General features: G+C 37.1%; 1 protein-coding gene across 2 annotated transcripts; it reads left to right on the top strand.

Moving 5' to 3' along the window:
• Positions 1–437: 437 nt before the first annotated feature.
• LOC121430096 (solute carrier family 2, facilitated glucose transporter member 5-like) lies at positions 438–24,087 on the top strand. Of its 2 annotated transcripts, XM_041627369.1 has the most exons (12): positions 439–798; positions 7,240–7,341; positions 8,201–8,361; positions 9,209–9,333; positions 10,901–11,016; positions 13,774–13,936; positions 16,497–16,690; positions 17,157–17,267; positions 18,011–18,112; positions 20,275–20,350; positions 21,898–22,025; positions 23,509–24,087. In XM_041627369.1, exons 1-12 carry the CDS (start codon positions 706–708, stop codon positions 23,737–23,739), a joined length of 1,602 nt encoding a protein of 533 aa, XP_041483303.1. In that variant the 5' UTR covers positions 439–705; the 3' UTR covers positions 23,740–24,087. The 2 variants fall into 2 exon arrangements, with proteins under 2 accessions (XP_041483304.1, XP_041483303.1); XM_041627370.1 differs by lacking the exon at positions 21,898–22,025 and having other exon boundaries at positions 438–798; positions 23,509–23,680.
• Positions 24,088–25,217: the final 1,130 nt, after the last annotated feature.

Raw genomic sequence — 25,217 nt, 5'->3', positions numbered from 1 at the left:
TGTCTTGATTATTCATATATTCTTTTGAATTGTATTTTTCATTTACATCCACACAAAAAAAAAATACGCCCATGAATGACTGGTAGGCCTATATTTCACAGTTTGCCAAGTACATTGTACAACATAATATGCGGTCAAAGTAGAAATGCACAAAATATCTTCACAGAGTGTTCATTGATGTGCTATTCTACTCACCTGGTCTATTCAATTTCTTCATTCTGCCGTGTAAGGCATGCATACGTAATATCTTGCTTTGAAATCTGCATATCATAATGAAAGAAATGAAATTGTCCATGGAGTGACTACGAACTGGTCTATTGAATTTAAAACAGGGTACAAGCAGGGACATATCCACGGAGGATTAGTTTATTGTTACTGGGGGTGCTGAGCATTGTCACAGCACGCCTACTAATAATAGATAATCCCTCGTTGCCAGGTCCATGGGTACAAGCTATCTGCGCTGGTCTTGCATGGAGACTCATTTGTTGATCGAAGTTTCAATCGGGGTCTGTGTCTACAGACTAAGAGCCGTCCGAGGATCGCCCTGTCTGCTGTATGCTCATGCGCGACGAGGATGAAGGGAACTCGCATATGTTTTTGAAAGGGACCAAGAAATCAGCTGGCATTCGAACAATTTGTGCTGGTCGTGATAGCATCCTTTTGACTTAGGAGCAGGGATCATTGAGAGCGTCCCTTGATGGTGAGATGGATTCAACCAACATGACCAAGGAACAAACCAGAGAAGATAATTTAATCTCCAGCGATCGGGGACATAATTCTAGCACTATCAGAAAAAGGGCAAGTTTTTCTTCTTTTACTTCATTCCCCTACATAAAAATTATAGATGCACACTTCGAGATCATTAAGATTACATTTGATTCTGATTCAATGTGTGTTTATTGTGTGGTTATAACAATCTATTCCTTTACCTGCCGGGCGATCAAGATACCTTTTCAACGAAGAACTGGGCCTAAATCAGATTTTTGTTGTTGTTGTTGCATGTTGCATAACTGATAATGGTTTTTAAGACAATACCGGGACAGCACCACGGGGCCCACCCCATATCATTTTTAAGTTGTGATAGGGGATGTAGGAGAGAAAAGAAAAAGAGGGAGAGGGAGGAATTAAATATATATAAGTGTTTCTAAAAATATGGCAACCAAAGTTCAAAGGTCAGATGTATGTAAAAAATACACAATCATATTCTTAAAATTTTCAAAATAAAATACTGAGTATAGCTAGCTCATTTGGTTTGACTCCTTTCTAGCGTCAAAATTGTAACGGGTCACAGACTTCTTCGAAGGTAAAGGGTGAATCCTACTATTTTCCAAGTTTTGGTTTTCAATATTCTTGTAATATGCGTTCGAAACCAACCTTTTGTAGGTTTTTGGTTTCAGCGAGGTTTTCACAGCAAGTTTTAGTGAAATGTTATCTCCTCTGCTGTTTGCGATCGAGTGGATGTAATGTTACATAATGATACTTACCATGGTTTATACAGTATGTACGACTGGCGTGAGCCAGGGTCCTGCAAATGATTTTTTTACTGGGGGAAATATCTTCTATTTTCTGGTGACTATTCTGGTCCATTCGTCATAACGCTTGTCATGCTTGAATTGAGGGCAATAGAATAGGATCCATCTCATTATGCAGCTTAATAAATCATTTTTATTTAGCTATTTGTTTATCAAAACTAGGATTGCGATTTTTTTTCGATCTGTTTCCCTCTTCTTTATTACATAGGACTTGCATTGTAGGTAGAATATGTGAATTAATAGTTTAATGGCGCGAAGACTAGCTAGGATAGGAAGGAGACGATTAGATGATGTTGTGTTATGAAATTTGCATAATACTACTACTTGGCGCATCCCGACGCCCGTACATGATAACCTGATATACATCCTAAAATTAAAAGACGCGAGTTCCGGGGGTCATACATATTTAAATAACTCGTCAATATCCTGAGAAAGTTGGGTGAATCAAAATTCTTGTAAAGAAATGTTAAATCGATTACTCGTCTGCTCATCTCTATTAACGAGATGAAAATAGATTGAAGACCTGTCACATCTTACCATCTTTGGAAACCTTCTGAAATGCAAGAGCATATACCGTCCTGGTTTTCTATAGACTGATAGACGCATAGATGATCGAGCTTTGATATCTAATAATAATAATAATTAGATTTATATAGCGCTTTTTCGAAAGGATACAAAGCGTTATATAAGTGTATTTGTACCTGGTTAGCGGCTCATCTCTTAAACAGAAAACAATTACGTAATTGCGTAGTCGGTTTCAAAATGTATGTACGTGTCACAGTTACCAATAATGCATATAGCATTTTCATTTATTTGAACGCAGGATAAAAGAGCGTTGTAGATTAAATGCCTTGCTCATGGGCATAGGTGCTGTGTGGGACGTATAGTTTCAAAATGGTAAGGTTGATACCTTTTACCATCTGGACACCTTAATGAGTTGAACATGTCTTTGAGCCGGCTCTTACAACGTCAAAATCTAAAGAAATACTTATCTTCCAAATTGTTTTCGATACTATATACACTGTAAAAACTGTGGTGTTAAAACTGACACAAATTGGTGTTAATAGAGGACCACACCCTGATGTGTTAAAATTACACCCTAGAGATTGAATATAACACCAAAGAGTGTAAATTTAACAACCAAAGATGTTGTAATAACACCTATAGGTCTAAAACTAACACCACCAATTTAACACCGGTGTAAAATAACTGGTGTGGTCCTCTATGTACACCGGTTAACACCACAGTTTTTGCTGTGTACAAACGATTTTCATAGACACTACACCGAAGGTGAAAACACGGATTATCTCGAGACGTATAATCACCCGTGGTGTCTTTATACTCGTTTAAACAATCATGTTAATCGGCTCTACCAACATGACCAACGTCAAAATCTAAATCTTCCAATTGTCTTTAAGACAATTAGTACAAACCGTCTTAAAATCAATACGATTTTCATCGGCTCTATCAACATTAAAAACTACAGGAACAGTAGCCTGACTTATTGTCCGGCCGGAAGCAAATCTAATGGGGCATTGCAAGAAACTTGACATCAATTGCAAGTCTATTTTCATTCCTGAAATCAAGCATATGCCTTGCAATTAATTGCAAATTTTCGATTGATTGCTACTCTGCTCCATGTTTTTCTAACAAGAATAATCTGCTTTGCTAAAGTTAATAGTGTTAAATCGACTGTAAAATTGCAACAGAATATTTGCGATTGATTGCAAATGATTTCTTGCAACACCCTCCGAGAGTCCTAGAAGTCTGCAGGCACAGACCCCTTGGTTTTCGCAACCCGTATATAGTGCATAATGTAGAGTCTGAAGTAGTAAGACTAGATTCACTTAGTATGTGGCAGGCTCTTATTTGACACAGGTATAGTCTTTGGCATCTAGACTTTACTCTGGACCTGTTAATGGTTAAAGTGTCAAATATGAGTCTGTGTTTGCAGACTAGAGTCCTAGCCAGACACTGGACAATAGCTCTATGATCAATAGTTGATGGTGACCAAGAAATTGAAGGAACGGAAGGAAGCGATATAACTAATAATTAGACCAGGATATGGAGACAATCGATAGATACGCTTTTGAGGAGGAACTACTCATAAATCACAAGGCCATGTGATATCACGTACTTTGTGTAAATTATGTGTATGTGATAAACACATACATAATAACTGTATTGAAGAATATGAATACAATTTTTAAAAATGACACAATTTAAGAAAGTTAAGGAAATTAAGAAATTGATCAAAATGAAGAAAAATGGGAGAAATTGAATAAATGGAAAAAGATGTAAAGTAGAAGAAAATAACTTTCAACGGGTTATACGATGAGCCATGTGCGTCGCTATTTCAATGCATATATCATCTTTTGTTAGGTATAGTTGTAACCCCCCCCCCCCCATAGAAATTATAATATAAAATTACAACCAAACCGAATTGGTGTATACAATCCGCGGTTTTTGTCGATCCGTATATGATGAAACGGTCAAGTTCACAGTGTTTTGTATCCTCTGGGAAAAAAAAAGGCGCTTTATTAATCAAACTTATATTAATATTGTTATATTTCTGAGCTTTTACAACGAAAAGTTCGCAGACACTCTCACAACCTGCGCAGTTCTCATGATAATTTGCTCCTTCATATGTCCACTTATAATACAAAGATAACTTTGGGAGATCGTACTTTTGCCTGTGCAGCCCCAAAATTATGGAATGGTTTGCCATATGTAATAAGGTCCTGTCCATCAGTAGAAACGTTCAAACTTAACTAAAAACCTATCTGTTTAAATGATTCAAATACATCTTTTTTACCCCCTTTTCTAATTTTGTTCTCAAGCATTCACTAGCTCTTAATTGCAGCGCAATAGAATGCACATAGTTTCTGCGCTATATAAATCAGTATATATATATATATTATGATGATGATGATTATTATAATAATAATTGTTATCATATTATTATTGTTATTATTATTATTATCATCATTTTATTATTATTATTATTTCACTTCTGGGTGGCGATGAAAACCACATCGCAAGGTTTTATAGACTGGGTTGGAAGACCACTTCATAATAGTTTGCATGACTTATTCGAGCCTTCCCATTACAAACTGGTTTTGACAAAACCGGCTGGAACGACCGGCAAAAGCGGCTCTTCTTTTTATTGCTGACAACCAATATGCACTCATTCCAGACAAAGTTTACTTTGGTGCTTCTGTGTGTGGATACAAAAATGTTTATATTCTCCTGACTGTCCGATAGAAAAACATTTTATTTGTTTGAAAGTGTTTCATGTTTGTCTTTCTTTTTCACGGTGTAATGGTAGGATTATCGATATCACGAACATCATGGCATCAAATAGACCCTCCTCCAGAGTTCCCAAACATAACTATTGGAAATAAATCTGATGCGACTGAAATACAAACATACAAAGGTTACATATTAAGTGTAGACCTTTCTTTGTCCCGTATTTTGAAGAAAGAAATGATGATCAATGCATGGCTTTGGCTCAAGGTTGTTAACCAATTTCCCGGGATCAAAGCCCGACGGGGCCGACACACATTGCATGATCCGTTCCGATCAGATGATCAAAGAAATAGCATTCGTTACGAATAATCCAGCCTGCAGTCTTTATTGACACAGTTTCAAATAGAGGTATGGATATATTTAAATCAATTTTATTGCACATTTCGGTCCTCCCTGCATATTAAAGCAAACCCAATTCTAAAACGCGATATGTCATCAGCAGTGACTTGAAACCGATTTGGACTTTATCGTTTCGGTGCAAGAACGCCGTTAACACCACACCCGAAAGGGGGGGGGGGTACTCGAATTATCACAGGATACCTATATTGGGGGCTCTGCTAAATTTTGGTCTCAAAATGGGGGACTCCGGAACTCAACGAATTTTCAGGGAACTTCCCTCGAAGAGATTAATCACGCACAATTTTTTGGGAGGGAAAATCGCCTTTGATTGCGAAAAAAAACCTGCTCGGAAATATATGTTATTTTGTTGTTTCTTGCAATCTATCCTGATGTTGTGGATGTTGCACAGGGGAGCTGGAAATTGTTTGTTCCGATTCTTGTAGGCTTTTGGTTAAAAATAATGATTAGGTGTGATGTTTTGGGGTGTTTGTGGCTGTGCCAGGACAACATTAAAAAGTCTGTTATTGGTGCGTTACTCTGTGCATACATCAGTCCCAGTGTCGTATTATTGGCTGAACTGAATTTAGATCCATGGTCGGAAGGGCCATTCAGGTGATTTATCTTTAGGGCAACATCCGGGGGTTGTTGTTATGGGGAAAGGATCAAGTTCTTTGTTTGGACATGAACCTCTTAGGGCCCATTGTTTGGAGAGAGGACAAGGGGTAATTTACTGGGAAGGGGAAGGCAGATCCAAGGACCTATCCACGGAGGATTAGTCTATTGTTACGGGGGGGGGGTGCTGAGCGTTGTCACAGCATCCCCAGTAACAATAGATAATCCTCCGTGGCCAGGTCCATTGGCAGATCTTGGTTCTGGGATTCGGGGGGGGGGGGGGTCCTATATAATGTAGCCACAAGGGGTTTTATTGGCTTGGAATCAATTCATTAAATTATTTAAGAGGGGTTATTATCTTATGTGAATACGGACGTAAAAATGGATATGTAATTCGGGGCATCACATTCGGTAGCTTCCTGTTTCCGTGTGATTAAACTTTCAACGCACTTTCTTCCATTTTCTTCAAATTCTTCATTTTTTCCTCTCCGTCATTTTCTTCTGTTACGTGCATTAAAAAAGTAGCGACCGGGCCACTACCCCCCGCCCCCCTTCCCGAAACGCCACTATTAATTTGTTCAGGATTTTAAATGTGTATTCAAATAAAAATGTCAAATGTGAATTTATCCCCGCTCTCGTTTATAAATTTGATATATTACGCAAATATTAATTAACCTAAATTATGTGTATAATTACTAATTCATGAATATTGTTACTTTTAATACCAACTGCCAGTATTTTTATGTACCTTATGATTTATAACTTGATAATCTTTACATAAATTTTCGGAAACTCATTGTTGTCATTAACTTGTATTTTACCCTTAAAAATATCTTGTAGATAAAAGGTTTTGTTTATTCAGAATTTCAGGGAATAATGCCCTGTTTTATTAAACAGGAACAGGGAGGTTACGCAGTCCCACATAACCATACTTTTTTTCATCTATGATATAAATATTTAATTTTCTTAACATTTGTTCAAACTTACTACAAGGTTAATATTTGGCATTATTTCATTGTCTATTTCCCCCCCCCCCCCCCCCCCTATTTTAACACCTGAAATACTGATCGTCAAATGTAGTGATCGATTTGAGATACATTTCACTTAATTTATATCCACAGCATGATATGTTGCTTGATTCCCTTTACTCCGATTATTCAATACGATTTTTATGATTTTCAACCTTAAAATCTCATCTCATTTCTCCTACGGCGGCCGTACGGTGAGTCGAAAACAGCCGTTTTATTAATTTTCTTCAAACGTGGCTGGTACCAAAAAAATGTTATAACGGCTGTTTTCGACTGTAATGTCGAAATGTGAGTGAGGTACGAGTGACTTTAAAAGTCGAGTGAAACGCCAAGAAATTAATTTCAAAATAATTTTTGTCATATTAAGGCAGCATGACAAATTTCACTTTGTCTCATTTCTTTCTTTTTTTTCAATCTAGGAAGGTTTATCTTTGCCTCTGATCTTCAGTGCACTATCTGTCACAGTCGGTGGATCATTGCTCGCAGGGTTCAATACCGCAGTTCTCTCAGTCCCTTCATCGGTGGGTATATCATGAGAATATGATAGGTCATAAGGCATTTTACACAGTTAAAACGCTGTTTAAGATTTTATACAACGCTGTTTACTATATGAACCTTACAGTATTTGTTTAACCGTTTGAATAATCATGTTTAATTTATTGAAGACAAGATATTGAAAGTTAAACTTTGTTCCCGGGACTTGTTGCTTAAGATTTAAATACTTGTTTAACTGTTTATACAGTTACTGTAAGGTTCATATAGTAAGCAGCGTTGTATAATTTTTTTACCGTGTATGAAGTTTTAAAGCACTGGCGGATCCAGGGAGCAACCGGTCCTAGCTCCCACCTCCCTCCCCTTTGAGAGCCACAAAAATATATTTATTGGAAATTTGCCGTTGATAGTGAAGCGAGGACTTTTTTTCTTCTTTTTTTTGGCTTGCCCTTTTTCCTGTAACACAATGCCCCCTTCTCCCGTTTGGAAAACACTGGGCCCGCCTTTGCTTTAAAGTACCATTTACTTGAAGAGATGGCGAGTTTATTCGACTTCATAGCATTATTATCTCGACATGGCATGGTATGGCAATTTATAGAAACTAACAGTTTCAAAATTGGGTCAAAACGCCCGAGTATGATTCAGTGCCCTAAATTAATATTACGAATTTTTTAATGAAAGTTCAATTTCAGTTTTGTGCCATGTTATGAGGTAATTGTCAATTTGATCTATTGCGGTACAAGGGACTCGTATATCACATCATAATATTAAAATATACTGTCGTTTATTCACCCCCCCCCCCCCATATCTCTCTTTCATTGACTCGCCACATACAATTCTATTTGTCTGCAACTGATTGTAATTTATTTGTCTTCCTCTCTCTCACAGGAAATGAAGGAGTTTTTCAACGAGTCTTACCGCCATCGAATGGGATCTCATCTAGACCCAGACCAGGAGAGGTGGTTATGGTCGTTCACCGTATCAACCCTGTGTATTGGAGCAGCCGTTGGCGCCCTTTTATCAAGTTACCCTAGCAATAGATTTGGGAGGTGCGTCATTTAGGTGACACGACATTTTCTCCGGCGACAGTTGCTCCGGGCTTTATTTCGTCTAAGATATGTAGGATTAGGGTCAGGGTTGGGATTGCAATAGGGTTTTATCTACGGTTTAGGGTTAGAAAATATAGTATTAAATCCAGGGTTGAAGTTGTCATTCCATTGATCTTTGGAAATTGCAGCGGAGCATTTGTCGCAGTAGAAAATGTCATGAAACCGTTGTTAATTGCCATTCGCAATTTTGAAATGTGATAAAACAATATAAATTTAAAGATTCGTCCATTTGAAGTTAGATAATTTCGTAAGTTCGTTATCAGTAGTATTAGAAGCCCGTGATTAACACCAGTGAATGGAGATGGGGGGGGGGGGGGTAGATGGAGCGCAGTCTCATGAAATTGCACTCACCCCCCCCCCTTGTGTTTTCATTTATCGATATCTCATCCAATGTCTCCGATGTTTTAATTAGATGTGAAATCATAAACTTATTTCCCCTTTCCAATGTCAGGCCACAATACCGGCTTTATAGCGCACTCGCTTGTGTGTTTAAAACACTAATGTAATATTTCGTCGTATTCAACATTCTTCTTTAATTAAAAGTGATCTTTGACCTTGAGTCATTGTGACCTATAAATTGTCAAATAAATCATGATAAACCCTTAATTGATGAAAACAGGATGAACAATGGCATCACGAAAAGGCCATTATGTTGGACGAGACAATGCTAACGATTCGCATATATCTTACCTGTATTGTATCATAGACCTCGAAGTCACAGGTCTGGGATAATATCGGAAATGAAATATAAAATGTAAAGAATGTTTGATAAATGTTTCCTTTTCAGGAAGAAGACCATTATGATGAACAATGCTTTCTCAATATCCGGGGCTTTGTTGATGAGTTTAAGTGTTATATCTCACTCATATGAGATGGTCGTTATTGGTAGATTTCTGGTAGGAATCAACTTAGGTAAGTCCTCGATCATAGTTTCTTTTTTTATATGATAATGCTGTTTTTCAAGGCATATAGTTGGAGTTGAGAGATTTTTTTCTTGTAATTTATCTTAACAACGGTGTTCACACTCTTAAAAAAGAAACATCGTCTGGTAATTTCAAGAATAAACAAAAACGCTAACTATATTGATGTTGTGTTTTACAGTTTTATAGTTTTTAAGATCTTTTCTTTTCGAAATAACTGGGTCAGAAGTAATGACAAGCGCTCTTAACATCCGCTCCATTAATATGAAAGATTGTTGTTTGTTCTTTTGATTTTTCTTTCTTAAATAACCGGGTCTAGAGGAAAGACTGCGTGCTATACATTTGAGGTTGCTATTTACTGTTATGGGTGAAACAGGCTCACCACCCACTCGATGTCACCACCTTTCGTTATACTTTGTTCATGAGAATTTTGTTAAATTGTTTAAAACCATGTTATGTAAAGGAGTATGTCCGATGTATTTGGACCAACAGATCTGATAACTTTATATCAATTGCTGATGTGGTTTACGGTACACCATGTGGAGTGTTATAGAAGCAGTGGATGGAAGAAGAGAAGAAGTGGATAGGCGAGAAAGTGGAGATTTGAGAATAGAGTATTCTTTCTTGAGAATAGTCCTGAAAAGGACTGTAAACCAGAAGGAATGTTGAGTGAGAACAGCTTGAGTAGTAGAGCTGATGAGGAGATGCTGGCTTGAGTCGGCGAGTAGAGATGATGAGTAGTAGAGAGACTCGACGTTTCGGACAGGTTGACTGTCCGTCCTGAAGACGGACAGTCAACCTGTCCGAAACGTCGAGTCTCTCTACTACTCATCATCTCTACTCGCCGACCCAAGCCAGTATCTCCTCATCAGCTCTACTACTCAAGCTGTTCTCACTCAACATTCCTTCTGGTTTACAGTCCTTTTCAGGACTATTCTCAAGAAAGAATACTCTATTCTCAAATCTCCACTTTCTCGCCTATCCACTTCTTCTCTTCTTCTATCCACTGCTTCTATAACACTCCACATGGTGTACCGTAAACCACATCAGCAATTGTACATGCCACCATGCAAACCTTCAAACAACATCTAACTTTATATCGTATCATATATATATAACAAACATGAGTCAGTTTGGTTCATTCTCTGTGCTTGGAGGGAATATCAAATACTTAAATATAGTAAAAAAAAATGATGGACCCTAGACAGGTAAATAGGCAGTGGAATAACGTTCAATGCATCTCAAGCCTACAGTAATCCAATTCAACTTAGCTAATATGGATCGCAAGGTTGAACAAATCAGGGAACTCATTACAACGAGGGATGAAAAGATCTTGTTTAACTGAAAGTGAATTGAAGGAACTGATTGGCTTTCTGTGCCTACAGGCATATTAATTCCTGGTCCCACCTTTTTTTGTTGTTGTTGAATGGATGTTTTAAAGTGTATTTTTTATATATTGAATATGTTTGTTTTGTAAATTGGAAAGCATACTTTCTATGTATATGTGTATTTTTATGCGAATATAGAAGACTTTGAATCGAATTGAATTAAACTTGCAGGAGTTGTGACTGCTGTTGTTCCTATATACCTGACTGAGATATCACCAACCAATCTACGAGGATTGGTTACAGCTTTACATGGAATGCTTCAGAACCTCGGCGTGTCGCTCTCTCAGGTAATTATTATATTTTGCTGGTACTGTCTACTTCTGGTGTATGAGGATTAATCAATTGATCGATGATTGATTGATTGATTAATCCTACTTAAAGAGAACTAAACCGTGCCAGCAAAACAAAGCTTGACAGCCTTATCAAGGAAGTAAAAGACAAAACCAAAGCTCGACTGGTTCAACAAGCTCCGAGACGAGGGTTTACTGTAATACATTGTATTAGATATAATAGACTTCCATAGGTGGATCCAAGGGGCAAAGCGGACGCCCCCCCCCCATTGGCGGTTCCAAAAAATCAAACAGGGGGGTTAAAAAGGGAAAAGTTTGGGGAGGGAAGGGGGGGGGAGAAAATAATGGATAAAAGGAGAAAGAAGAGAAGTGAAAGAAACACACCTCATAATATAACACTAAGAATTTGGCTCGCGCTTCGCGCTCGAATTGCCTTGAAAAAGATTTTTAAATATGCTCAATAGGAAAACATTGTGGCTTAAAGTATTCTGTTTTAAAATCGATTTGCACAAATTATTCTGCTCGCGATTCAGTTTTCATTATCTTGTTTCAGCAAGATATACGCATCCTGTTCATGAAGACAAAAACGTGCTTGATATCAAAAAGTTCACTGACATCTGGATGATGAGATTGAACAGTCATAGGAGTTAACTTAATGACTACAATAGCAAAGCGTTTGAAAAGACAAAACGAGGCTGATACAAAAGTTGCAATCACCCGTCTTGACAATTGTCTGTCTGGCATTTATTCCCGACTAAATCCTCAATCATTAAAACTGAATCTCCCCAAAAAGTGAGTTCTTTTTAATTGGTTCAACTTTGTATAAGGTCAATCAGTCATCCACTTCTTATTCGGGATGTACCATAATTGTGTCCCAGACGTGTCCCAACCGAGGAGTCACGTTAAATACCGAAATGTCATTGTCAAATCAAATCACCAACATCTGCAGATCTGTAAGGTATCAACGCTGCAATATTGGATTAATCAGGAAATATCAGTCTGAACCCGCAATTGAATTATTACTTCACGCTCTAACTTCTTCCCGACTCGATTTTGGTAATATATATGCTTTGCTCTACAGTTTGACCATGGCCTGGTTGTCCAAACTCCCAAAGCTAAAAAAAAAGGCTGCGCCGCAATTGGTCGCCCTATAAAAACAAGAAGTTAATTTCACTCCCATTCAGAAATCTCTACATTGGTTAAAGTGATTGTTTAACATTGGTTTGACTTTTAAAAAATCTGAGCTAGAAGGTCACACTTGTCACCTGTGTCTAGGATATGTTACAAAAATGAAGCCCAGAAAAAATTGCATTCGAAAATAATTATTTAGTGCTTCAAAAATTGAAAAATAAAGTGACCGGAAACACCATCTTAATTTCATCCCATACACTTATGTGTACTATTTAGGCGTCTATGAGACGCCTATTTACGAAATTAGGGTTTGCCTTGTAGTTTTAGCTTTTCATTCTCAATAATGGTTGTTTTCAGGGTTTACTAGTTCTAATACATGCACTGGTATACATGTTTCATCTTGGTTTGAGAATTTTTTAAATCGGCTGCTCACAAAGTTAAACAATACCTTTAAAGGTCAATGAACGCATCATTTTAAAAATGCTACTCCTTGTATTCCATGCTCCACAATCTTCTCCACAATTAACAAAATACACTCCTGCCCTACGTTCATCGAACTGTGGTACCCTAGCTGCTCCCAGACCTACAAAATGATGAGGCACAGGCTTTTGCTCACACTTGCCCTGTTCTCTGGAATGACCTTCCCCTGGCTATCTGAGAATGCACTTCCGTCGTCGCATTTAAATGTTGCCTTAAGTCGCGTCCAACAATACTTAAAAACGGGTCAATTGAAGCGTTATGGTCTCCAGATTTTGACACAAAAGGACATGGGTTCGAATCTGTCCATGGCATAATTTCACTCACCAAGAAAGTGACCCACAATACTTGCGCTCAATCTAGTTGGGTGTTGCAAGAAACTTGTGATCTATATATTGGAAATATATATTTGGTTTTCGCAAATCAATGATACCATGTCTTTCAAGTTATTGAAAATTTGAAATGAATTACTGATCTTCTTGCAACAAGGGATACAAACTGTTTTAATACGTTTAAAACTGATCAAATGTAAATGTAGTAGAAATTTGCAATTGATTGCAAATATTTTGCGCAACACCCCGGAAGGTGAGGTAAATGTGTACCGGTACACATTTACCTCATCTTCAAGGGTGTTGCGCGAAAATATGAATTTTTCAAAATGCTAAGAGCACCGAAATCGATAGCCTAGTTTAGCCGGGGTATACATGCAAGGAGCGCCCTTTTCACCTAACTAGGTACATTTAGATGATTATGTGCGCCATTCTCAAAAGCGAGTTTATTTGAAAAAAACTCTCTCATAAACGGCTTAAAATTTAGAAATGCCTCATTTGAGCATCAAGTTTCTGATCTCAAAGGTGCGAGGATGCACTATAAAGGATCTCAAACATTAAGATTCGTGCAAAAGCGAACAATTGGGTGTCCCTCCTTCCTACATCACCCTGAACAGATACACAGCTGTGCCTCGACCCGTTCCCTCCCCCCCCCCCAACAAAGAGAGAGAGAATATAAAGAAACCGAGATTGAATATTCAAGAATAAAAAGGAGAGGAAGTAGAAGGGTGAGAAAAAAACGTTATAAGGATGGTACGATTATTATTGTTATTAAACTAATGTTGTTGTTTTTTTGTCCTACATATTGTATCTTCAGGCTCTTGGATTGTATGTGTTTACCTGGGCGTCTTCATGGCCCTTACTCGTAGGTCCTCCGGTCATTATGACCAGTCTATTCCAGCTAACTACCGGCATCTGCTCTCCAGAAAGCCCTCGATGGCTCTATATCAAAAGGAATCAACAACAGAGTGCAATCAAAGGTATGTATTAGCTCATGCTTGTTCTCTTAAAGGTCAAGTCCACCCCAGAAAAATGTTGATTTGAATAAATAGAGAAAAATTAAACAAGCATAACGCTGAAAATTTCATCAAAATCGGATGTAAAATGTGAAAGTTATGACATTTTACAGTTTCGCTTAATTTCACAAAACAGTTATATGCACACATATGCAAATGCAGGAGACTGAAGACGTCATCCACTCACTATTTCTTTTGTATTTTATTATATGAAATGTGAAATAATCAAATTTCCTCCTCATTGTCAAGTGAAATAGTGATTAATTCCTCCCTGAACATGTGGAATTAGCATTGTTTAATACTATATGATTCATTCAAGTTGGTCCCTATGGTTTAATCTGTAAAAAATGAAATATTGTATAAATCAAACAATAAAAAACAAGAAATAGTGAGTGATGGACATCATCGACTGACTAATTTGCATGTCTATGATTTGGGCATATCACTGTTTTGTGAAAAATAAACGAAACTTTAAAATGCCATAACTTTCTTGTTTTACATCCGATTTTGATGAAATTTTCAGTGTTATGCTAGTTTGATTTTCTCTATTCAATTGAACATTTTACTGGGGTGGACTTGTCCTTTAAACAATGCTAGTTCCACATGTTCAGGGAGGAATATTAATCGATGTTTCACTTGGCAATGAGGGTAAAAGTAGAATATGTCGTATTTCATATAATAAAATACAAAATAAATAGTGAGCTGATGATGTCATCAGTCTCCTCATTTGCATACCGACCAGGATGTACATATAACGGTTTTGTAGAATTAAGCGAAACTTTAAAATGTCATAACTTTCTTAATTTACATCCGATTTTGATGAAATTTTCAGTGTTGTGCTTGTTGAATCTTTCTATTTTTATTCAAATCAACTTTATGTTGGGGTTGGACTTCTCCTTTAAGCTGTTAAAACAGACCGTGACCTTCCAATGATAGCATGCATTTGAGTATGTGATATCTATCTAGCATGGCTTGGCTTTCATGGCCGGTGTTCATCTTGACAATTTGATAAGACAAATCATTGAATTCATGATAAGCCTGTTGTCTCATCCTGATAAGGACTAATTATAATCTCACGATTGGCCTAGATATGCTGGATACCCTATTTTGACAATCTACAATGCACATATTTGATCATTGTTTATCGGGGTGAAATAGTTTTGTTAAAAGGCACATGGAAGTACATTCATGGTCAGGGTCCTGAAAACGATTTTTTGGTGGGGGTGCTGAAATAAATTTGACTAGCAAAAAATTTACACTGCAAAATTAAGGTCGTTCTGGTAAAAAATAAATCGACAAGCAAAAAATAAAATGAAATAAAAAAAAGGGTTTCAGCACAAAATGTTGGTAGAGATTTTTCACATTTTACACACCTACCAGAATTCCAGGGGGTACTGCCTATAAAGGAAAATAATACACACAGCACCCCCTGGGTCCAGGGAAATCTTGGGGGTGATTTAGCATCCCCAGCACCCCCGCTTCCATGTTCATGGTTTAGGGACGTGCTTGGTTGATTTGCTTCGAGTTATCCCCAATCCGGGTAGCCATTGATACTGACGTAATTATTCGAACGTTACTTTGGAATAATTATTAATGATGAGGTAGATCTGTGTAATGATAATAACAATAATTTACCCTGCCCTGAATATAGCCCTGCATGCTAAGGGGCATATTTTCATATGTATTTGGGGATATAGAGAGTGATATTGGTGTCTCTGGGTCATCCATGAAAGCTCTGACTTCTTCATCTGCTTATTTTAAAGGAGTTTTTGTTCCGCGACCCGCGGCGGATTCAATGACGCAGTAAATGTATTGAAAATCCCGGTCACCTGACAATGAAGAGCCGGGAGGTATCTGACAAAAAAGAATGGTTAACCGGAACTACAGTTCGTCCTTGGTTTAAAGTGATTGGTTAACATTGGTTTGACTTTTAAAAAATCTGAGCTAGAAGGTCACACTTGTCACCTGTGTCTGTGATATGTTACAAAAATGAAGCCCAGAAAAAATTGCGTTCGAAAATAATTTAGTGCTTCAAAAATTGAAATATAAAGTGACCGGAAACACCATCTTAATTTCATCCCATACATTTATGTGTACTATTTAGGTGTCTATAAGACGCCTATTTACAAAATTTGGGTTTGCATTGTAGTTTCCGCTTTTCATTCTCAATAATGGTTGTTTTCAGGGTTTATTAGTTCTAATACATGCACTTGTACACATGTTTCATCTTGGTTTGAGAATTTTTTAAATCTGCTGCTCACAAAGTTAAACAATACCTTTAAGAGCTGATGAAAAAAAATCAAATATAATTATGTGGTCCAGGAGTCCAGGTCGTAAACCGCTGTTTTGATTCACCGATTATCGACAAAGCCCTCCTGGTTGTGCTTTGTCATGAATGACATTTGGCAACACATTTTCTATGTTCTTGAATTCGTCGTGTGTTGTGGTGTGAAAACTCCTCTTTATAAAACCTCTCCCCACCCCACTCTCTCTCCTCGTCCTCTCTCTCCATCCCTCTTTCCAGCTTTAAGACGACTACGTACTTCAAACGATATATCAGGTGACATCTCGGACATGGATGAAGAGAGAGTTCGAGAGAAGACGCAGGAAGTTGTTGGAATCCTTGATCTTCTGAGACTCCGTCAACCAGGCTGGGGTCGACCTCTCCTACTGACGATCATCTGTAACTGTTGTGTTCATCTTACTGGTGTCAATGCGGTAAGGTGCTGGAATGTCAGGGGCATTGGCGTCATGAGGAAACAAAATAAAAGGGGTCAGATATGGCGTATCGAGCGAAGCAATTTTGAAAATTTCGAAAAAATTCAATTTTGTGATAGATTTTGACATATTTCACCCTTCTTGCTTTCCTTTTCTTTTTCTTGGTCATGTTTTTTTTTTTTTTTTTTTTTGGGGGGGGGCAAGAGCCCAAAGCCCCCCCCATCTGTATGCCAATGGACACGGGTAACCCAAGGGTATTTTGATTGTTGGGTTAGACGCCCTACAAATTTTTTTTTTGTAATTGAGTAACATGAATAATGCAGATTTGCAAGACCCAGCCCTTTATGAAACTCTTTCTTATCTCTTTCGTTTTGTTATTTCTCCCTCGTTTTGTTCCCTTTCCCTTGCATTGTATTTTGTTCAATGTTGTGTTTTATATGTATTAAATGTTTCCTTACCACTTTAGATCTGGTTTTATCTGGTAGAAGTCTTCCATGCTACTGGGCTATCTGAAAGAAAGATCGGTTTTGTGACTGTTTGGCTCGGAATAGCAAATGTATTCGTTACTTTATTATCGGTAAGGTCATCCCTTGTTCCAGAAACAGTACTAGTTTCTTTACTTTTTTATTTTTATTTATTTATTCATTCATTCATTCATTCATTTATTATCAATTCGGCAATGATATACAATAATGATTTGACGATATATGAATAAATACAGAACCGTGGGTTGGTACATGCAGCTTAGCTGCCTGGGTTTAGGAAAAGCTAACTTGTTAACTGTGACCCGAGGGTCTCCCTCCCCGACCAAGCTACATGTACCCAGAATAGGTCTATAATAATAAAATTTATATATTATTAAAAAGAGGATAAATTCGCAATGTCATCATGAATTGAGAAAATTGATGGTGTACAATAAGACCAGGTTTAAGAATCAGAATTGTTAAAGACTGAGAATGAGATGGATATGAAACGAAATAATGGTTTGACTGCGCGGGGAAAAATGTTATTTTGACTCAGCAGCGATTGACGAACAGTTTGCAAACTAGTATACATATAAGAAAATACCGTTTAACTTTAGTAAACAATAAATAGAGTCAAAGCAAATGAATATAGACTAGATTGATAGTGTGGGTTGATTAAATTCGTGACATGACAAGATAATTTGTAAAACCGTAAAAATAGATGATATGCTAATTTCAATACGCTTGTAAAATATAACGATTTTGTTGTTGTTGTTTTGATAAACTGGGTTATTTCGCTGTATCATCATTTTCCTTTATAAATCCTCGATTCTTTTATTTACCTACCTATTTTCAGGGCTACTGCTTTGATCGGTTTGGCAGACGACCTATGATAATTGGATCTCTCGCCGTCTGCATTATTAATCTCTCTACTTTAACTGCGTGTATGCAATTTCAGGTAAGAATAAAATAATAATTTTCCATTATTCAAAAGAAATCACAATGGAATGTTGTGTTCGTGTCCTATTCATATCCCATTTGAATTATAACTGTAATGGATATATGTCAAAAAATCGCAAATTTGTATTTTTTTGTGCATGAACACACATACTGCAGAGCATACTTGTCAGTGAATATGGTTTCCCATTCAATTCAGTTCAGTTCAAGTAAATATTTATTATACGTCTTTCTATATCAGTGGAATGCTACAATGTTTGCAAGGTAAATAATACCTGTACGGATTGCGTTGTTCCTTATCGAGGTTTGAACATTCGAAAGATAAATAGCATTCTATAACATTCACGGCATTGAGATCTTGAAGGCCGTTCATCTAATACTGTTGATCGAAGGACCAGAATAGGTTGACATTTTACCTCTGGTAAAATCTCAGAAGCAAACCTCAAACATACCGACTCCAAAACGGTAGACACTTTTTTATTATCTGTATTTACTTATCCGTTTGTTGGGTTCGATCGTATCTGCTGTGCAAACCTTTCACTCGAGTTTAAGGGTCTGAATTGCAGCCTACTTAAGCCTTGTGTATTGAAGGCCCTCTCGCTCAGGGCCTGAATTAAAATTGTATGTGCTAGTCTTTGCGTGGAGACACACTTGTTGATCAAAGTTTTAATCAGAGTCTGTGCCTGCAGACTAGTTCGATCACCCCTAAATCTTTCTGACCATTCTTCTATAGAAGTGTTGTGGTGTAGCAGTTCTGACTCTCGTCTTTCAATCAGAAGGTCGTGAGTTCGAATCCCACCCGGCGCTAGCGTCCTTTGGCAAGACGTTGATCTGCATTTGCCACTCTCCACCCAGGTATTTATTGGGTACCCGGTAGGATGCGAAAGTTATTTTTTATTTGAATTTGCCAGCGCCTTTCGAGGCTGCGATGAATGCAAGGAAGTGGAAATTGTGCACTCCTGAGCAGGGTTGAAATTAATCCATTAGCCGTTGTAATTATGCTGGAAAGCGCTTTAATATCGAAGCTTAAAAGTGCCACCGAGATGTTGAGATAATTATCTCGGGAAGTCGACATCTTGATAGCAAAATATAAGATGACGAGATCCTGGATCTCATCATGTTGACATCTTTTAGAAGAGATGATGAGATGACGAGATCCTGGATCTCATCATGTCAACATCTTTTAGAAGAGATGTTGAGATGACGAGATCCTGGATCTCATCATGTCAACATCTTTTAGAAGAGATGTTGAGATGACGAGATCCTGGATCTCATCATGTCGACATCTTTTAGAACAGATGATGAGATGACAAGATCCTGGATCTCATCATGTCAACATCTTTTAGAACAGATGATGAGATGACAAGATCCCGGATCTCATCATGTCAACATCTTTTAGAAGAGATGTTGAGATGACAAGATCCCGGATCTCATCATGTTGACATCTTGTAGAAAAGATGATGAGATGATGAGATGATCTTGTCATCTCAACATCTCTTCTTAAGATGTTGACATGATGAGATCCAGGATCTTGTCATCTCATCATCTCTTCTACAAGATGTCAACATGATGAGATCCAGGATCTTGTCATCTCATCATCTCTTCTACAAGATGTCAACATGATGAGATCCGGGATCTTGTCATCTCATCATCTCTTCCAAAAGATGTCAACATGATGAGATCCAGGATCTTGTCATCTCATCATCTCTTCTAAAAGATGTCAACATGATGAGATCCGGGATCTTGTCATCTCAACATCTCTTCTAAAAGATGTTGACATGATGAGATCCGGGATCTTGTCATCTCATCATCTCTTCTAAAAGATGTCGACATGATGAGATCCAGGATCTCGTCATCTTATCTTTTGCTATCAAGATGTCGACTTCCCGAGATAATTATCTCAACATCTCGGTGGCACTTTTAAGCTTCCATACTTTAAGCCTATATGGAAAAGCGTCATATAAAATCCGGCTATTATTAAGACAATAATACATAACGAAACCAAACGCCGCTTATGACTTCCTTAAAACCTTTTCCTGGTAAGGAACCCCCCTACCCCCTCTCCTTATGTGTATGCAGGCGCGGATTTAACCAAATTAGGCACAACCGTTTTGTATGGCCCTATTTTCATATTAATGTATTATTTTCATTATTTTATTCTAGACACACTATTCCTGGTTGCCATGGGTAAGCGCCTCTCTGATTGCCGTCCATACGTTGATGGTGAGCCTTGGGCCAGGTATGTCAATCATCCAATTAAGACTTATACAAGACAAAAGAACTATATACTTTGAATGTAATATATTAATTGGTTTAGTGCATTTTAAGGACACTGTACGCCTTACAATTAGTCTTTGATCCGATTTTGGAATAAAACGTACATTGTAGTAGAATTAGATGCTTATATTGAGACATAGAATGTCGTACTGTGTAATGTTCGAAATGTATTTACCGGGTATTCAGTTTTATTTTAAATCAGGGCAGTCATTTCAGTGCCCAGAGACCTGCTTTACAAAAGAGCACTGTAGACATAGAATGAACAATAAAATAAATCGATTACAATTAATATAAAACAAAATACAATACACGTGCAAAATTACACAATTACATCCTTAATACAAGCGAATTTGATTTCTAATGGTAATGACGTCATAGCAATCGTAAGATTATCTGCGACAAGAAACTAATTCGGACTTTTCTCCAAAATAAAGGCTTGAAATTATTCAAAATTGTTATGTTAGTATTCTTTCAGTTAATTTGAACCTCAAATTCACATTTTTCAGAAAATGAGTAAAATGCGATTTGCTCCAAATCGGATCGTGGACCAGTTGTATAGAGTGCGTTGACCTTTAGTTTGATAATGGTACGTCTGCGAGGGCTACGTTTGACAAGATCTCATGATCAATCCATTGGTGAACTAAAGGTCATGAATATCTGGATGTCTATGCATTCACACCTGGGGGGTGTTTCACAAAGATTTAAGTATGACTTAGGTCGCACTTAAATGTCGACGCGTACATGATATGCAACGCGCAATCTCATTGATCAATACGCCGTAGTGCGCGTCCTCCTGGCATCATCTGACCAATGCTGTCATGCCTTTTATACTGCGCGCAACTAGACATTTAAGTGCGACTCTAAGTCATACTTAAATCTTTGTGAAACACCCCCTGACCATATAATCATTTATTCGAACCTCTTCTCGTCCTTGTGTTTGACTTGTTATCAGTATTTTGTCACTATTGGGGGCACATTATACAAGCTGTGATTTTAAAGTGGAAGTTCGCCCTGACCAAGGTGTTCTTGTAAAAAATAGCAAATAAAATAATAGTAACGAAATGTTGGTGAAGGTTTGAGGAAAATCCATCAAGTATTTTGACATTATTAGCCTTTTTTATTGATTTTTTTAAATTCACCCCCCACCTCCCCCCCGAAAAAACATTAACATTCAAATCTTTCAACCGTTCCGCAGCCCCTGAATATATTCTATAGTTTCCATTAGTAAAATGTTGGAAATCGAATTACTCACTCAAAAAATTGAAATATAAAACTAACATTTGAAAGGTTGGAGTAGTGACAACCTCGTCTAAATGTTCCATTTAATACCTCTTTAAATGGTTCGAACCAATACTTAAATCGTTTGATTCAGCTTTATGCAAGGTTGGATAAAACATTTAGATAAGGCTGTCACTCCTTCACCCTTTAAATTGTTGATTAACATTGAGTTTTTAGAGTGTTTAATATATTCCATGCATCCTTTAATTTCATTTCGCCATATAATCGAAGGTGCTGCTCCGTTTGTCCTTTGTACGGAGATATGGTCTCAGGGCCCGCGAAGTTCCGCTATGGCTTTTGGTTCTCAGGTCTACTGGACGATGAACTTCTTGGTTGGATTACTCTTCCCTACATTACAAGTAAGTACACTGCAACCATGGACCTACTACACAGGTCCATGCTGCAATAAACATTGGTAACCATGTTTACAGACGACCCCCCCCCCAGCATTTGACACTAGTAATATATTCATGGTGCTTGCTCAGCACTCAATGGTGTTATTATTTCAACACTTTATGTGAACACAATCTGGTGTTGTTCTCAACTCCCTACTTATTACACTAAAGGATGCAAAGATCTATGTCATCAGATATTCATTCATAATTTTGACAACAATTTTTGACGATTTGATTTTTTTATATTTTTAATCTATGACGATTGAATCACACTTCCAAACAGATCTGAATCTATTCCCTGTGATTTTTAGCATCCTCGTATCATTTGACATGACCCATCTACATTTTCCACTTAAATAGCTTGATACCCAGGTGTTGAACAAACTTTGTTTGCTTTTTGTGATGAGGTGTTCCCCATGGATAATGTAGTTTCATATTGTATTTCGCTTCTATAATACGGTGTTCAATCATTAGAACGACAAGGAAGAAACGTGATTTCGTTTCCTATTTTTCGCATTCAACATCAACCGATCCTGACCATGTTGTATATTTATATACTCAACATTTAAAATACAAGTTGACCCCAACAAAAAAGTTGATTTGAATAAAAAGAGAGAAATCCAGCAAGCATAACACTGAAAATTTCATCAAAATCGGATGTAAAATAAGAAAGTTATATGACATTTTAAAGTTTCGCTTAATTTCACAAAACATTTATATGTACATCCTGTTCGGTATGCAAATGAGGAGACTGATGACGTCATCCACCCACTATTTCTTGTGTATTTTATCATGTGAAATATGAAATATTCTAATTTACTCAACATTGTCCTTGAAACAAAGACTAATTCCTCCCTGAACGTGCATGTGGAATTAGCATTGTTTAATGTTATATGGTTCAGTCAAGTTGGTCCTTTTTGTCAAATCTGTAAAGAAATGAAATATTTTATAATTCAAGCAATAAAAACAAAATAAATAGTGAGTGAGGGACATCATCGACTGTCTCATTTGCATGTCACTGAGTTGTGCATATCACTGTTTTGTGAAATAAAAACGAAACTTTAAAATGTCATAACTTTCTTATTTTACATCCGATTTTGATGAAGTTTTCAGCGTTATGCTAGTTTTATTTTTCTCTATTTATTCAAATCTTCATTTTTCTGGGATGGACTTGACCTTTAAGTCAAGAACGAACGACGCGGGGCTGTTTTTATTTTGCTGTTAAACATGCCAAAGACCTTTATTATTTTTATATCATGGATTTTATGTAATTGCATTATAATTATGTATTGCCAGTTGAAATCTGATTAGTCAAGTAATTTCATTTATACCTCACCCCCTTTCTCTCCACTCCCTCCCCTTCCTACTCTCTGTTTCTCTCTTTCTCTCTCCCTCTCTACCCATCTCTCCCTCTCCTCCCTTTCATTGTTGTTTTTTTTTCTTTCAGGCATATCTTGGTCCGTATTGCTTCTTGCTCTTCGCGGGGATCCTCACATTGATATTCGTCTATTTTTGGTTTGAACTGCCGGAAACAAGGAACAAGACATTCGAAGAAATTGCTTGTAATTTCAAGAGGGGTGTGACCTTTCAAAATCAAGATGAAATCAAGAGACTATATGACAACCAAGATCTTTCTACTACCGAGACAAAGTGTCATCATGAACAACAGCATGTGTAGAATATTATCTAATCTATATATTATCTTTGTAAAGCGAGAACATAATGGGGAGAGTTTTTATTGGTTGGACAGAAGGCTCCATACGTTTACTTTTGATATTTATAATTTATAACAGGTTGAAATGGTCGTAAAGGAACGGGTCTTGCTATTGTCTTTCAGTCTTTGTGTCGTGTGTTAGAATATCCCTGCGGTGTCCGTTGGCAACAATCACTATAGTAACTAGGGGTCCTTTTCATACAACTATGGTAACTTTGGCGATATCGTAACCATAGAAACCTTGATTGTGATTGGCTACTGAGCATATATCATCAAAGGTCAAGTCCACCCCAGAAAATGATGATTTGAATCAATAGAGAAAAAATAAATGAGCATAATGCTGAAAATTTCATCAAAATCGGATGTAAAATAAGAAAGTTATGACATTTAAAATTTTCGCTTACAGTTATATGCACAACTCAGCAACATGCAAATGAGAGAGTCGATGATGTACCCCACTCACTATTTATTTTGTTTTTATATTGTTTGAATTGTAAAATATTTCAATTTTTACAGAATTGACAATAATAACCAACTTGACTGAACCATAAAATGTTAAAACGATGGTAATTCCACATTTAAGGGAAGATATAAAACTTTGTTTGACAGGACAATGAGGAGAAATTTAGAATATTTCATATAAAGAAATTCAGAGAAATAGTGAGTGGATGACATCATCAGTTCCCTCATTTGGCCGACCAGTATGTGCATATAACTGTATTTGTGAAATTAAGCGAAACTTCAGAATGCCATAACTTTCCATTTTACGTCCGATTATGATGAAATTTCCAGTGTTATGCTTGTTGGATTTAGTCTTTTTATTGAAATTAACTTTTTGTTGGGGTGGAATTGTCTTCTAAAAAATACCGTTGTTAAAACGCTCTCCATGTGTTGAATGGGTGCATTAATGCAATGAGTCGTAAGATTTGAGGGGCCATTATGGCGGTTGGGGGAAATTTTTGAATAGCTGCGAGCGCGCGAAGCAAGTCTGGTGCAATTTCCTCTCTGTTTTCTTTTTTTTTCTTGTTTGTACAAATTTGGGAGTCTTTGCCCCCAGCCCCCAACTTAGCACTATGGAATGGGTGCACTTAAGTAATCTGAACTTTAAAAATGCACATTAGTGATCTGCCATCTTTCCCCTCCTCTCCCAGTTCACTTTCTCTTTTCATATTAAACTCTCTCCTCTTATATTTTGCCCTTATTATTTCTCCTTTCTTACTTTCATCTTCTTTTTTGCCTTTCTCTCCCCTCTTTCTTTCTTTCTTTCTTTCCTCCTTTCTTTCTTTATTTCTTTCTCACTCTTTCTTTCTTTCTCACTCTTTCTTTCTTTCTTTCTTTCTTTCTTACCTCCTTTCTTTCTTTCTTACTTTCTTTCTTACTTTCTTTCTTTCTCACTCTTTCCTTCTTTCTTTCTTTCTTTCTTACTTTCTTTCTCACTCTTT

Source organism: Lytechinus variegatus, chromosome 16, assembly GCF_018143015.1.
Source record: "Lytechinus variegatus isolate NC3 chromosome 16, Lvar_3.0, whole genome shotgun sequence".
Taxonomy (NCBI): Eukaryota; Metazoa; Echinodermata; class Echinoidea; order Temnopleuroida; family Toxopneustidae; genus Lytechinus; species Lytechinus variegatus.
Note: the sequence above shows the minus strand (reverse complement) of the source record. Positions and strands in the feature narration are given on the sequence as shown.

Bases quoted from the DNA above. Each gene is read 5' to 3' on its own strand.
- LOC121430096 (XM_041627369.1), top strand. From the start codon at position 706: ATGGATTCAACCAACATGACCAAGGAACAAACCAGAGAAGATAATTTA. The intron at 11,017-13,773 runs GTAATTATTATA...TTGTATCTTCAG, and splicing joins TCGGCGTGTCGCTCTCTCAG to GCTCTTGGATTGTATGTGTT. The intron at 20,351-21,897 runs GTATGTCAATCA...ATATAATCGAAG, and splicing joins GATGGTGAGCCTTGGGCCAG to GTGCTGCTCCGTTTGTCCTT.